This window comes from Penicillium manginii (genome assembly GCF_028828005.1).
Source record: "Penicillium manginii strain IBT 31320 chromosome Unknown utg000002l:1.0-5564898.0:1.0-5567710.0, whole genome shotgun sequence".
NCBI classification, from domain to species: Eukaryota; Fungi; Ascomycota; class Eurotiomycetes; order Eurotiales; family Aspergillaceae; genus Penicillium; species Penicillium manginii.
In genome coordinates, this window is record NW_026643103.1 from 2264850 (window position 1) to 2279034 (window position 14185).

Consider the following 14185-nt stretch of genomic DNA (forward strand, 5'->3'; position numbering starts at 1 on the left):
ATTCGAGAGATCGAATTTCCATGCGACCGAGCCGACGTGGATTGAAGAGTCTCCATTCAGATAAACGAAAAATCAATGTCCGAAATCAACTCGTTGCTCATCCACTAAAGAAAGATCCAGCAGTCCATCATTCAGCGAGTGGATGTTCATTGAAACATTGACAACAATATTGATGCCTGCCTTTCCCTCGAGATGACGTGGTTGGGAACCGGGTAAGCATCTTATCCGGCGAAAATCGCCGGATGTAGCGTGATATCGCTGACACTTTTGATTCGCTAATCGAATCAGGCCCCCCAGTCTTGTCTTGGCCAGTGCCAGTATATCTGTTGCCAAGGGTCATCTTGTAAAATCTGGTTGTCGATAGCTGTTGAAACATTGCAGGTTTTCGCTGGGTACTGCTTAGAAATTGCGCGACAAAAGAAAGACTGTTGCCTATAGAATGATGGACTTTCGTGTGGGTGGAGCTCAAGGAAAGCGCCGCGTTTCGCCTGATCACCGGCCTCCGGATCACTGCAAATCAGCGCCGATGAGACTTTTGTGTTAAATCAGTTTTCTTTTCTTTCTTGTTCGTATATTAGATGGTGAAGTACTTGAAATCCGGCACTTTTCACTTGGTTTTTCAATTTCTTGGATTTTTCCGGGCTGCCCACAGAGCCAACTCGGGCTCTCTTAAGTAGACAAACGCCCATACAATGAAGCTATTAACTCAAGTTGCATACGAAACGCTCCTCTTCGCTTCTTTTGCGATAGCGCACGATAATGATAGATCAATGGATATGACGACGACAATGAGCAGAGATATGCACTCTACGTTCAGTATCGCAGCTCCAACAGCTTCCGTGTCACTAAGCAGGCAAGACGAAGAACCAGCCAGCTACTTTTCCCATGGTGAACATTCGACCACCATCCTGGCGCATATTGCACTCATGACACTAGGGTGGTGTTTCATTCTTCCTGTTGGTAAGCTACTTTCTATTTGTGTTAAACTTTTTAAAATCGCGACTAATCTCACTGCAGCTGTGATTTTAAGTACTGGTCGTTCGCGCCTTGCCCTGCCATTGCACTTCTTGTTCCTGGTCTTTAATGCCCTCGGTCTATTTTTCGGAATAATCTATAATAGCCAGACCCCCGATCTGTACGCCAATAACGCCCACCACAAAATCGGCTGGATTGTGTCATGTGTCATGACTGCGCAGATTGTCCTAGCGTTGATATTTGTGTATGATGGTCGTGGCGATTCCAAGCAGTCGCAATTGAGATCGTTTGATCGTGCTGCATTTCTCCCTGTCGCTACAGATGAGCAAGAATACCACACATCCGGTGAAAATGACCAGGGATTTGAGTCGAGTTCATCGATTAGCGGCCCTTCATTGCCAGACTACGAATCACAAGTCGAGTATGACGGGTTCAAAATGCCTAAAGATCTTCACTCACTACGTGGCTGGATCTACATTTCTACTGTCAATCTGGTTAACCTCCTAAAGCGCATGCCTGGCACAGGCTCAAGGCGCCTTTTGCACTTTTTCAACGACCTATACGACCTAATCGATAGGATCATCCTGCCTTTCGGTTTTATTGCTATTGTCACTGGGGCTGTTACTTACGGAGGCATATTCAAAGGCGATGAGATATTCAACGGTCTAGCGCACTTTATAAAAGGCGGCATATTTTTCTGGTACGGTGTTCTTACTCTGGGACGCTTCATCGGTGCTTGGGCGGATCTAGGGTGGGCTTGGAATAGGAAACCCCCAGCAAATGTCGTCGGCTGGAAAGCCAAAGTCCCATCAGGCGAGTTCGTGGAATCATTTGTTATATGGCTGTATGGTGTGAGCAACGTCTTCTTGGAGCACCTGGCAGGCTGGGGGAAAGCGTGGACTGCGTCTGATATGCAGCACGTCTCAATTTCTATTATGTTTTTCGGTGGTGGTCTTGTCGGCATGCTTTTTGAATCCCAGCGTATTCGGGACACGTTAAACAGCACCCTGCTACGTTTACGATCACGATCCCTTTCTTCCGAATCTGATGATGAGTTTTGGCAGCCTCCTAAATCACAGGTTGTTTCCCTTAACCCAATGCCAGCCCTTATCATTATGCTACTTGGTATTATGATGGGATCCCACCACCAGGACAGCATGACTTCAACTATGGTACATAAGCAGTGGGGTAATATGCTAGTGGGATTTGCAATTGCTCGCGGCATAACGTATGTCCTGTTATTCATGCGCCCGCCGAATTCGTACCTACCGACTCGCCCCCCAACTGAGATCGTGGCGGCATTTTGCCTCATATCCGGAGGACTCATATTCATGCTTAGTGTAAGTAATTATTCAAAATCCATGAGTTCAGCCTCACTAACGTTGAAAAGACTCGCCAAGTTATTGAAGCCATGGAGTTTTATGAGCTGGACGCAATGTTTACCTTCACCGTGGGGATGGGCTTCACAGCCTTCATTATGTCGCTGGTGGTTCTCAACATTGCAATAAAGACATGGGCCTTGAAGCGTGAATGTTCAGAAAACCAGCGGCTGTCCTAGAAACACTAGCAATACAAACTTTACGGGATTTTTGAAAGACATATTGGGGTCATTGGGATATAAAATATGAGACTGGGTTGTATGTAAAAATGAGATACAGACAGGAAGCAGAAAAACCAATGGCCCAACTTGATTTAGACACAAAACAAAATGCTTTTTTTACGATGATCTAGCAAAGCTCAATGATTGTAAGAAGTTGTCTAGGCGATCACATGCATGGAGCTCGCCCGATAACGGAGCTATCTCAACATACTGTGTGGATGAAAGCCCATGGGTCTGTTGCAGGGCCATTTATATCAGTGCAAAATTCTCTGTAATCAGTTGAAGAATAGAATCCTACCTAGGTACTAGGCAAATTTCCTGTTCAAAACACCTAAGGCTCTAGGGCTGTTTATGTTTGGTGGTAAAGGCCGTCTTGATCACCTTGAAAAACACCAAGTCGCAGCCAGCCTTGTTCGTATGTGCGTGCGTGATATAGCTCCTTAAGATCTTTGAGATGTTCGTTCAGAAGATACAACGAGAATAATATCGTTATCACGACTATCAGAGCGATAAACATGCCATTATGCATGGTGAAGACGGAATTCCTAAACCAAGTCGCCGTTGCACACTACGACTGTGTGTGTTCTCCGCAGTGGGAACCCGAGTCTCTCAATGAAATGTAAAGTATCCTATCGATATGGTGATATGAAGATTGATTTGGCGACTAAATAGGCAGCAAGATAATGAATTAGAAGAAAGTAGTTGATATGGGTTCGGATGGGGCGGCAAATGACACGGAGTTACTGGTTATCCAGCGATCATCCAGCGAAAATGCGGCGCGATATGCCGCGAAAGTTCACGGAACATCCAGTAAGCAAATTTCTGTTAAAAGATCTGCTCTTTCAATCTGTTTTGATTATTAACATGCAATACTTTTCCCCCTTCTAGATTCATTCTTCTTCCATTTTCATTTCTCTTTTTCTTCCTCTCGACGTCAAGGTTGGGTTATAAATGGGTATACTTGTCGCTTTTTGGACCCACTATCCTCAAGCTGAAGACGACCAATCGCCTCGAAGGTAATATCAAGATCCTTAGACTGAAAAAACGCGGGATACCAACCCGCTGGGAGGATTTATCGGCCTCGGGCTTTTCGTTCAATTGGAGAGTTGCAATCATCTCCCGATTCGACCACCTTCAATCATCATCATGCGACGCAGTTTTTTGGTCTTTCTCCTTTTCAGCCTTCTTATTATCGGTATCCTAGTCCGCAGCGTCTGGACACTTTTATCGTTACTTGTCGAAGATGCTGCCGCTGATGCGATTCACGGTGCCGAGTTGCCTTCTCTGAACACCAGTCTGACCGACCAACGCCCTCAAATGATCCCTAAAATTATTCACCAGACCTACAAAGACGAGAATATTCCTGAAGTCTGGCTTGCAGCTCAGAAGAGCTGCATTGACCTGCACCCAGACTACGAGTATATTGTTCGACTCCCACTTGACCAGACCGGAATTGGTGCTAATGATCGTGATAGTTGTGGACGGATGAAAAATCGCGTGACTTTATCGCTGCCAAATACCCCTGGTTTCTCAAAACCTTTGACAGCTATGCATATCCTATCCAACGCGCAGACTCGATTCGCTATTTCATTTTGGCCAACTATGGCGGAATCTACATTGATTTGGACGACGTATAGTTACCCGGCAGACATCATAAGTTTTTATGCAGATGATCTAACTCACACAGGGCTGCAATCGTCATTTAGATCCCCTATTAGCTTTCCCGGCGTGGCTACGCCGCACTGTACCAACTGGGATCTCCAACGATGCAATGGGCTCCGTACCCCAACACCCCTTCTTCCTACGCGTAATCGAATCACTTCAGCAGTACGATCGCAAATGGCCTCTTCCATATATCACCGTCATGTATTCGACTGGGCCGCTTTTCCTATCAGTTATCTGGAAAGAGTATATACAGGACACCCCGTCCGAGATGAACCGTATCCGTGTTCTCATGCAGGATGAGTACAAGAATCACCCTTGGAGTTTCTTCACCCACTACACAGGAAACAGTTGGCATGGAAAAGACGCGCAGTTAATATTTTGGGTAAATATATTGCGAGACTACTGTCCGTTTGATTTGAATTACAGCTTACAGTGCGAAACAGATGGGCCAACACTGGGTGCTTCTCACTTTCTGCGGTTTCCTCCTTGCCTTCGCCGTCGGCTTATGCCTCTTTTGGACCTACCGTCGAGTTACTTTCCGGGGGGGATCAGTATGATGATCGATACCATTATACCAGGGTCCATTCAGGAATCTGCCTTTCCAGTATATCACCCTCGATTCTGCGACATGCGCGTCGCGTGATTCCTACGCTACAGGGGAAAGTCAGCTTCGAAGAAAGCCAGGCCACCGATTGCTCGTGGGAACTCGGTCGCTATGGAGACTGATATATTTTCGATTTCCTTCTCTTTTATCTGTATTGATAGATTGTTCCAAGAACATAAACTATGTCCACCTAATTTGAGTTAGAATATGGCTTTTTCAACCTTGGAAGTTCGTGAGCGCTAGTACACCTTGATGCGAGATCTTGATAATGTACGATAGCGTTTGAGACCGAGATCAACAGGATGCAGGTCCAATATTTGAGATAATGACTATCCTTACAAGTTTCCTTTGCCGTTTCAGTAGCTACTACCTAGGTAGTAGCTACTGGGAGGTCTAGATTGAAAAAGAAAGAACAAGACTCATATTCTGTGTAGGGCTGCAAGATTGGCTAGTTCGGAATTCTCAATTTCATTTTTCTTTGTCTATTCAAGCATTTGGGCGGAAGATAACCTTCTCACCAGATACACCATCCTTATTCAATTTCAAAGCTGCCTCCACAGCCTCGATGCCACCATCAACGACTCGCACCCGGTTAGGGACAAACAATCCCTTAGCAATACATCCATCCTCACCACCAAGATAGCGAGTCATTGGCTCGCTCAAATGTCGCAGAGCTGGGTTACTACCCAAGCCCAGAACCATCTTGATATTGACTTGAGGCGTCTTAGACTCACCCAACTTCTTTGCTTCCTCGTTGGCGCTCTGCACCACAACCACATTTTCTCCAACCCCGCTCGCCTCAACGATTTGAACACCCAAAGCCTGTGTTTCCGGACCAGAGATGGTATCGAACACATATCGCAGCGGAAGTGTTCCACTCGCAGCTTTGAACTCATCCGCGGTCGCCGCCTTGCGATCTAGGACAATGTGCGCGCCGAGACTTTTTAGGAACTCATGGTGCGCCACACTGGCATTGGTAATGATCCGCGTGAATCCAGATAGACGTGCAAGCTGGATAGCATACTGTCCCACGCTGGAAGAACCGCCAATGATGGCAATAGCTTGATCCTTTCCAGCATTGTTGCCGTTGGGCGCCCATGGTGGGGTGATGCCGTGGCCCGTCTGGTCGTACAGGGCAGTTACAACTGCCACAGTCGCGAGACTAATTCCAGCTGCTTGGTCGTCGGTTATGTTGGAAGGGGTCTTTGAAACCAGCTCTGCGGGCATGGAGCAGTACTGCTGGAAGGTTGAGGCGTCGTAGTTGCCGATGATTCCTTGGAAGAAAACACGCTCGCCGACCTTGAGACTGGTAACATCGGATCCTATGGCGACGACTTCACCGGCGGCATCGGAGCCGAGAACGGCTGGATACTCCTTTATGAAGGCATTGTAGTCGCGGATCTTCCAGTCGACAGGGTTGATGGCGGTGGCGGTGATCTTGATCGCCACATAGCTTGGTTGAAGGGCTTGGAGCGACCGGTCCTCAATACGGTGCTGCGCAAATGGTTCAGGGACCACGGCAGCTTTGAATGACGCAGGGATGCTCATATTTATTTTTGTTTGTGGTGGTTGAAGTTGAGAAATACAGAATTGGAGAAGGATTTCTTCATGGCGTCACACACTGAGTGGGGACCTCGAAATACCCCACAGCTCCTTTCTATGATTTATAATGATTTATAATCGCTCTCCTGATTGATATTGATCAAGCTGCGTGTGAGGGTATCGTATAAATAAAGGAATAATATACTGAGGCTGACAAGCTTTCTTTTACCCCACTCCTAAACAGTCAAGATCTCTATTTCATATACATTTCTTGGTTGGGGAGCTTTCCTCAGCTAAATGTGGAGCGTAGATTTTCTCGGGGACCCTCATCTCCCAGCATTTCTTTTCGTTTTGTTTTTCCATAGATTCTTTACTTATTGAGATGCTACCTAGGTATTCAGTAATTTTGGAAAGGATTCATATTTCTAACCCCTCACCCCAAAGACCCCTGTTCAATCAAACAGACGTCTTGGAATGATTCTCCGGGCTCATCTCTCCCATCTCGCCTTCTCCCAACGATCGGGGCAAACGTTGTGCCACCCACACCGAGTCCCAAATACTAGAAGACTTGACAAATATCTGATCAACTTCTTCCAAGCTCCTTCCACTCGTTTCGGGGAAGAGAAAATATACCACAACCATAATCGTGGCATTCAACCCAGCAAATATGATGAAGAAACGCCACTGCATGAATCCAATGGCAATGGGAGTGACTTCCACGATCAAAACGCAAAATGCCCAAAAGGTACCAACGGCCAAAGCGTTGATTGTGGCTCGCAGGTGCAATGGGGCGATCTCAGTTGCATAGAGGAATGATACCCCGCCAAATCCACCGACGAAGATCATATGATATAGGAAAACGAAGACCACCGCGCCGTGCATCGCCTTTGGATTTTCTGGCTGAGAGCCAAGTGCAGCAATCAATGCCATACAGATACAATTTCCTGCTGCACTGCCAAGCAATAAGGTACGGCGACCGAGTCCTTCAATAGTGAAGACGCAGATCGTGCCCGTGATCAGGCTGGTGAGCTGATACATCGCTGCCAGGATCCTTGACCTGACCGAGTCCAGATGCAGATAACTTTCGAAGATAGTAGTTGCTAAATGGAAAAAGGAGAAATCAGAAAATTAACCATGGAAAGAAGGGGTTATCTGACTCACTGTAAAAGGTCATGGCGTTGAACCCGGTGAGCTGCATGAACATCGTCACCATAACAGCCAACGCTGCACGGTGGATCACCCTCTGGGGGCCCATGTGAAAGATCTTTCCAAATGAGCCTCCGCCAGCCAACTCAAGGGACGATTTGACTTGTTTAATTTCCCCTTCGATTTTCCCATTGCCAATGCTCATCTCATCCAATGCGGTGAGGATCACGCGGGCCTCGTCGATGCGATTCTTGCGAATCAGCCATCGCGGTGATTCTGGGAGGAAGTAGATGAAGCCGAGAATTATAAGCGAAATGAGCACTGGAATTGCGGCAGGGAAACGCCAGCCTACACTGCCAGGCGCAAACGACAATCCGAAATCCACCAAGAGAGCAATGGTTGCTCCCAGGCCGGCGGAAAGCCCAGAGGTAGACACATTCGCACCACGCCTTTCAGACGAAGAGATCTCTGAAAGCCAGACAGGTGTTGTGGCCATTAGACCACCTGTCCCGAGACCAAGAATTATTCGAGAAACGATGAGTTGTTCGAAGGCAAATGAGCCTGTCAACAAGACCGCCCCGATCAGCTGGACCACGGCGGAAGCCATAATAACTCGGCGACGACCAAAGACGTCTCCTAAACCAATGCAGCTGAGAGCACCAAAAAGACCTCCCACTGCGTAAAGAGCGACCACGGTGCCTTGAATGGCTGAAGTGCGGCCCTTTTCTTGAGGTGCGGCATCGACCACACTGATCTCTGGGAACTGTTTCTCAAATGCATCCAATGTCAAGATTCCACCCAGGAGAGCCTGGTTATAGCCTAAAGCGATGAAGGATGGCATCATCACGCCGAAAAGCCCAGCGAAGTTTAGGCGATTGCCTCGAAGACCCAAGAATGGTGCCATCTTATGCGATAATCGACGGGAAGATGCTGATTATGGATTGTATAGACTGCTCAACCGGCCATCAGTTTTCGAACCAATTTTGAAACGAATAATTATTTTGCTTGAGAACAACTGTGATATTCTCTTTTGTAGGACAGACCTGTCTTTCTCGTCTGTGGCTCCCACATTCCATTCCGTCATACCCGTTCTTCAGCCCGCAGATCCATACGCGAGCTCTAGTTTCGCGTTCAACACTAGTGTCAGGTAATAATAGAGGAAAATTTTGTCAAAGCAGTGAATGTAATGAATTGGAAATAGATTCGAGATTTGAAAACCTATGGGAAATAGCTCAATAGTAAACAATCTTGCATTTAGCGCCCGTCCAGCCATGGGAGCAAGGGGTTGTCTCGATGGGCTGTTCGATATGCCCAACCCCGCCCTTTTTGCTTTTTGCAATGGGTAAAATTGAATCGACATAGTGCCCGGACCAAGTCTCCAGTGCGCAAGATTATATTTTGGAATGAAATCATGAAGTATGAGCTGATGCCTACCGGGGTATGGGGTGGCAGTGCAGAATCGGATCTAAATTATTCGATCTGAAACATCCCAACGACGTTGCATTCGCATTATACACCGTCGCCGACCTCGTAGAACTTGTTCCAGCGCTACTCACCGACATTAGTTGGTTTTTAATGCACTCGAATGAAAGAGAGGGGTCACGTACAGTGTCAAACGGCTTCGACGAGTCAACAAACCTCAAGTCAGTAGCCAGTCGAATCACTCGATCGAGATCATTGTTGATGGTAGAAGCATGGATCTGAACGCGAGATCATTAGCATACCGGATTCCGGGACGTGTCAAGGGGGCCAGGGCGATCATACAGTATGTGGCTTATGCAGAACGATATCACCGGCCTCATAATCAGCCACTAACCAGGCTCGTTGGTGTTCCTGTGCAAAGGCGAGGGGGTGTTCGGACAGCAGACCCGTGGCCATCATATTTGTATTAAATGCATCCTTTGCTTCTTTGCCTGTGAGACCGGAGGCCTTTGCCCTGCTGGTGAAATCGTCTTCAATTTTTTGACCAAGTGGCTCACCTGGAAATTGTCAGCTGGTACTGATTGTGACTGACACGGGAGTCACAAACTGTTTTGTAGATAGATGAGGCCGCCGCCAGTCAATTTGATATCCCCGATCGGCACCCACGCAGTCACACTTGTCGGCTCGCCATGGCGTAAGAATATCTGATCGTAGTGGACTCCAATAGGTTTGGTTCCAGGAATGTTGTTTCGCAGCAGCGACCGCCGCAAACCCAGCGTATTCGAGTCCCAGCCGGTGAATCGAGCAATAAAGCTGATTAAAGCCGGGTGACGACAAAAGTCCTCTGCATACCAATCTCGGTAGTGGGCATTGATAGCTAGGTCGACGAATTGGGCAGCTTTTTCGCCTCCGGGACGACCGTTTTTACTGGCCGCTCCAGCGCCGATGCCTGGGAAGTCCTCGGGTAATTTGAGAGAGTTGAAGATGCCTTCGACTGGCTGGGTCGCCTCTTCCAGAACCCCCGTCGGTTGCATCATGGTAAAATATCCATCTCGGGCCTTCAGGACATCTTCCCGTGGAAGCACGCCCTTGAGGAAGAGATAGCCATCTTTCTCATAGCGTTGGCGTAACTCGTCAAGAGGTTCATCCGGTCGCGACGGATGGAGGAATTGAACATTCTCGGGCTGCAGAGCGCCATCGTTGACGGCCAGCAATCCTGGTTGGCATTCGAGCGGTATCTGCATAGTTCAGTCAGGTAAGAGGCTAATTGATCAAGTTGTGATTCCGAGTACAATTTATACTTGCTGCGTTGTACTAGAGATGATGTCCAATAGTGACCCCGCTCTCTTGGTTCGATCAATCATGAAATCATGGGGTTTGGAATAGTGGAAAATCGGACAATTAAAATCAATGAAATGTCACCAGGTCACTCATGCGCGGACTGAATTGTCGTGCAATTAACCCGCTGAGTTTAGACCGAGAGAGATTCCCCCGCAGAGCAACGAGGCACGGACGGGCCGACGCGCTTGCGGGCACTTCTTCCCTTTTCCAACCACTTCAAGGCAAGGATCTTCCGCAAGGGTGAGAGTCACCCCAGATTCGATGTGTGACGGGCAATTCCTTCCGCCATCTAGTTTCCCTTCCCCATCCCCTCTCTGATATTCAGTCTCGGAGTGATGCCGAGCTGGAATCCGGGGATGGATTTCCCCAGGAATATCCCCCACACGAGCCGGAATAGCCTCGGAGCTAGACTCGGTCGCTGCATCGACAAGGTATATAACATGGCACCTACTGGCAGATACCAGCTCTTGGACGATTCTGTCCAACCTCCAGGCGCCATGTTCTCTCTCAAGCAAACCAAACTCATTCGACCACCCCCGGACATTGATCTGTCACAGCCACGTCCTGGAAGCACCTACTATCTCTATGCCGTCACGGTCTTTGTCTCGCTCGGCGCTTTCCTTTTTGGATATGACCAGGGAGTCATGGGTGTGATCGTCGCAGATCAAAGATGGATTGACCTAATGAAGCCGGCAAACTCGTGTAGGTTGATCATTCATCTACAATGATTCCTGTCTTTCGGCAGTGCTGATTTAAAGCAGGGGTCACTGGGACTGTCGTGTCGCTCTATGATGTTGGATGTTTCATCGGTGCAATGTCGCTAGGATATTTGGCTGACCCGCTTGGTCGCGAACGTACTCTGTCGATTGCCTGCATGGTTTTCATCGTGGGTGCCATCATCCAAGCGGCTTCATATACGATCACGCAAATAGTATGTTCTGAACCATGCGGGATATGAAAACTCGCTGACAAACAAGACAATTGGCCGTGTGATATTAGGGTTTGGTGTTGGAGCATGCGCTGGCGGTGTCCCTCTCTATGTTGCTGAACTGTCACCCCCAGCGATCCGAGGTCGCATTGTGGCCATCGAGCAGATGATCCTTTGCTTCGGCGAACTGGTTGCTTTCTGGTTGAATTACGGTTTCAATTTTCTTGAGATGGATGAATGGTGGCGCATCCCTCTCGCGATTCAGATTTTACCTGCGCTGGTCCTAGCCATTGGCTGCTGGTACTGGGTGCCTCCCAGTCCACGTTGGCTGGCCAGCCAGGATCGCCACGAGTGTGCTCGGGAAGTTCTCATCTGTTTGCATGGGTCTGAAGCTGCAGAAATAGAGATGCAGGAGATCATGGGCTCTATTGAGTTTGAGCATACAGTAAGTGAGGCCTCGTGGGGAGACATGTTTAAGATGCCGGTGCTACGCGTAACTCTTCTGGGAATGGGTGTACAATTCCTCCAGCAGATCACCGGCACGAATTCAATTCTTTACTACACGGTAAGCTACCCGGATAGTCAGCCAAGATTCTCTCCCCGTCAAGGATCGGATCGGAATCATAGCTAATGCCAATTAAGCCATCTCTCTTCGAGCGTGGCGGTATTACAAACCCACACACGGCCAATCTTGCTACTGGCGGCGTCGGGGTCGTTCTTTTTGTCTTTTCCTGGGTACCGATCTTCTACTTCGATCGGTTGGGTCGAAAGACCTGGCTTCAAATCGGCACTGTAGGTATGATGGGAGCTATGATTGGGATCACTGTGCTACAATGGCACGCCGAACACAACCCGGGTGATAGTGCTAACTACACGATCATCATATTCCCCTATCTTTTCTACGTCTTCTTCAATATCAGTTGGGGTGTTGGGTCATGGACCTATGCGGCTGAGATTTTCCCCGTTTCGACGCGAGCCAAGGGTAATGCTCTCACGACGGCGTCCCTGTGGGCAGCCTGCTATATCGTTGCTCAAGCGAGTCCTCCAATTGCTGACGCAATTGGCTGGGGGTTGTATATCATCTACACCGGGATTTGCGTGGTTGCGTTCTTCTTTGTTCGATACTGTCTAGGTTCGTGTGGTCTCACTATGACAATGTCGATGATGAAGGAGAGGCTGACGTGTGATTACTACAGTGGAAACCCGGGGACGAACCCTGGAGGAAATGTCCCGCCTTTTCGGCATTGAAAGTCGACTGGCAGAGCGTAGTGGTGTCAAATTACCGACTGAGGAGCGTATAGAGGATACACATGCATCTGGATCAAATAATCTGTGAAGAGCATGGAGAATTATGAGTCTACTATATCGCAATCAAGTGTCCACGATATCTATTTCACCATATTTTATACCACACAAAACTTGAAATCGCTCACTGTTTGCGCATGCTGCGATTGCGACTTCGCCTGCAGTTAGTGGTGGAGCGTAGATCTGTAGGGGGTGGGGCAGCGGGGTGAAGCTGCAGGGCGATCTTGATGTCGTGGAGCTGGATGAAACAGTAGATCAAGAACGAGGCATCCATGGGGACTGTAAGACCCTGTATGGGGGATATGAAATCAAGTACACACCTAGTACCGGTGGGGGCTTGAGATGCCGTGGGCTGACCCGAACAACAAAACAGCCAAGAAATGATTAGTTGGACTAATTAGTCCATCGGCTCGCGGAATCAGCTGTAGCTTGCGAATTTTTTAAACCTTGCAAAAATTGAAAATTGACAATCATCTTTTTTTCCCTCTTTCATTTTCTCTTCCCTTGAGGGTCCGCCCTACCAACACAAAATTCAGCCCTAGGCAGATCATGTAACATGATTACGATATTCGATTTGACACCATTATCACTCGTGCTCGTTTCCCCGGCCATTTGGCGAGCATAGCGGTGTGAGTTGTGTAGTGCGTGCTCGCGAGCGTGCTCGGTCCACATGTCAGGGGTGCAGACCGCCGATTGCCCCGCTACCGGGCACGGTTCACCGAGGGGCACACACAGACATTGTAATCCTGGGGGATCATAAAAGCCGATTTGTCGGTTTATTTTTTTACCTTATGTGGCTGTATGAGGGTCAGCGAAGGTTATTTTACGCCATTGGACATGAGAGATAGTAATTTCAGTAACAATGGTCAGGTTGTCAACCCCGGGAGATCGGAGAGATTAGGGTAGTAGAGCGAGCCAGGCACAACCGGAAGCGGAGGGGATCCATCGACTCCATGGGGAATGGAATGGAATTCTGGCACAGCCAAACCAATGATTGGTCCACTTGGACAGGCACCACAGTCGGCAGTCGTTTGGCCCCGACTCAAATGATCCACACCGGAACGATGGGCGAATGGATCTCCTATGCAGAGGTAGGCACCGGATGTCCGTCGCCCGAGGACCTCGAAAATAATCCAATTTATGATCACTAGTGGAGAGGTGATTGGCGGAGGGTCAACTATGGAATTGATAGTCGAACCCTATAGCCCAAAAGGTAAAGGATTATGATCAAGAAAAGGGGGGAGCAGGAAAGGAGAAGACGGGAGATCCAACTGGGAACCTCCGGAGCCAGACGGAGCTCACGTGTCTTTCTTTTTATTTAAAGTAACTCCCCTCCATCACACCTTCCTCTCCTTCTCTTTCTTCACCAACATTGTTTAGTACTTCACCTCACCTCCTTCGGTTCGTAATTAAGCCTTGTCAGCAGGTTCGATCACTCTCTTGGGACGTGATCACTTACTACCGTCAACATTTTCTCCACACATCTTAACTCGTGAGTTCCCTTGTCCTGCTTCTGATCTTCTTCGCGGCCATATGGCTAACCTCTTCCTTTTCCAGGCGGCACCACCCGTTTAACGGCCGACGCACTTCCAGCCGTGGAGGAGCGCCGGATAACGCATTACACATTCTGTAAACGTCCAGCTACTAGCTACATTTT

The 14185-nt window shown here is 48.3% G+C and overlaps 8 protein-coding genes across 8 annotated transcripts; 4 read left to right on the plus strand and 4 right to left on the minus strand.

The window, feature by feature from the left end:
- Positions 1-692: 692 nt before the first annotated feature.
- N7533_002107 (Ytp1 family protein) lies at positions 693-2533 on the plus strand (the record flags this gene model as incomplete). The annotated part of the gene is made up of 3 exons (XM_057098757.1): positions 693-960; positions 1018-2315; positions 2366-2533. 3 exons carry the CDS (start codon positions 693-695, stop codon positions 2531-2533), a joined length of 1734 nt encoding a protein of 577 aa, XP_056963893.1.
- Positions 2534-3721: 1188 nt separating this feature from the next.
- N7533_002108 (glycosyltransferase family 32 protein) lies at positions 3722-4883 on the plus strand (the record flags this gene model as incomplete). Its single annotated transcript, XM_057098758.1, has 3 exons — positions 3722-4000; positions 4051-4206; positions 4263-4883. The coding sequence occupies 3 exons, from the start codon at positions 3722-3724 to the stop codon at positions 4881-4883; spliced, it is 1056 nt and encodes a 351-aa protein (XP_056963894.1).
- A 447-nt stretch (positions 4884-5330) lies between these two features.
- N7533_002109 (zinc-binding alcohol dehydrogenase family protein) lies at positions 5331-6392 on the minus strand (the record flags this gene model as incomplete). Its single annotated transcript, XM_057098759.1, has 1 exon — positions 5331-6392. One exon carries the CDS (start codon positions 6390-6392, stop codon positions 5331-5333), a length of 1062 nt encoding a protein of 353 aa, XP_056963895.1.
- A 450-nt stretch (positions 6393-6842) lies between these two features.
- On the minus strand, positions 6843-8436 carry N7533_002110 (sugar transporter; the record flags this gene model as incomplete). Its single annotated transcript, XM_057098760.1, has 2 exons — positions 6843-7486; positions 7548-8436. The coding sequence occupies 2 exons, from the start codon at positions 8434-8436 to the stop codon at positions 6843-6845; spliced, it is 1533 nt and encodes a 510-aa protein (XP_056963896.1).
- Positions 8437-9041: 605 nt separating this feature from the next.
- On the minus strand, positions 9042-10198 carry N7533_002111 (phytanoyl-CoA dioxygenase family protein; the record flags this gene model as incomplete). The annotated part of the gene is made up of 4 exons (XM_057098761.1): positions 9042-9080; positions 9140-9232; positions 9297-9511; positions 9562-10198. The coding sequence occupies 4 exons, from the start codon at positions 10196-10198 to the stop codon at positions 9042-9044; spliced, it is 984 nt and encodes a 327-aa protein (XP_056963897.1).
- Positions 10199-10735: 537 nt separating this feature from the next.
- N7533_002112 (sugar porter family MFS transporter) lies at positions 10736-12559 on the plus strand (the record flags this gene model as incomplete). Its single annotated transcript, XM_057098762.1, has 5 exons — positions 10736-10997; positions 11057-11226; positions 11273-11788; positions 11866-12355; positions 12420-12559. 5 exons carry the CDS (start codon positions 10736-10738, stop codon positions 12557-12559), a joined length of 1578 nt encoding a protein of 525 aa, XP_056963898.1.
- Positions 12560-12652: 93 nt separating this feature from the next.
- On the minus strand, positions 12653-13200 carry N7533_002113 (uncharacterized protein; the record flags this gene model as incomplete). The annotated part of the gene is made up of 2 exons (XM_057098763.1): positions 12653-12817; positions 13054-13200. 2 exons carry the CDS (start codon positions 13198-13200, stop codon positions 12653-12655), a joined length of 312 nt encoding a protein of 103 aa, XP_056963899.1.
- Positions 13201-13481: 281 nt separating this feature from the next.
- Positions 13482-13679, plus strand: N7533_002114 (uncharacterized protein; the record flags this gene model as incomplete). The annotated part of the gene is made up of 1 exon (XM_057098764.1): positions 13482-13679. One exon carries the CDS (start codon positions 13482-13484, stop codon positions 13677-13679), a length of 198 nt encoding a protein of 65 aa, XP_056963900.1.
- Positions 13680-14185: the final 506 nt, after the last annotated feature.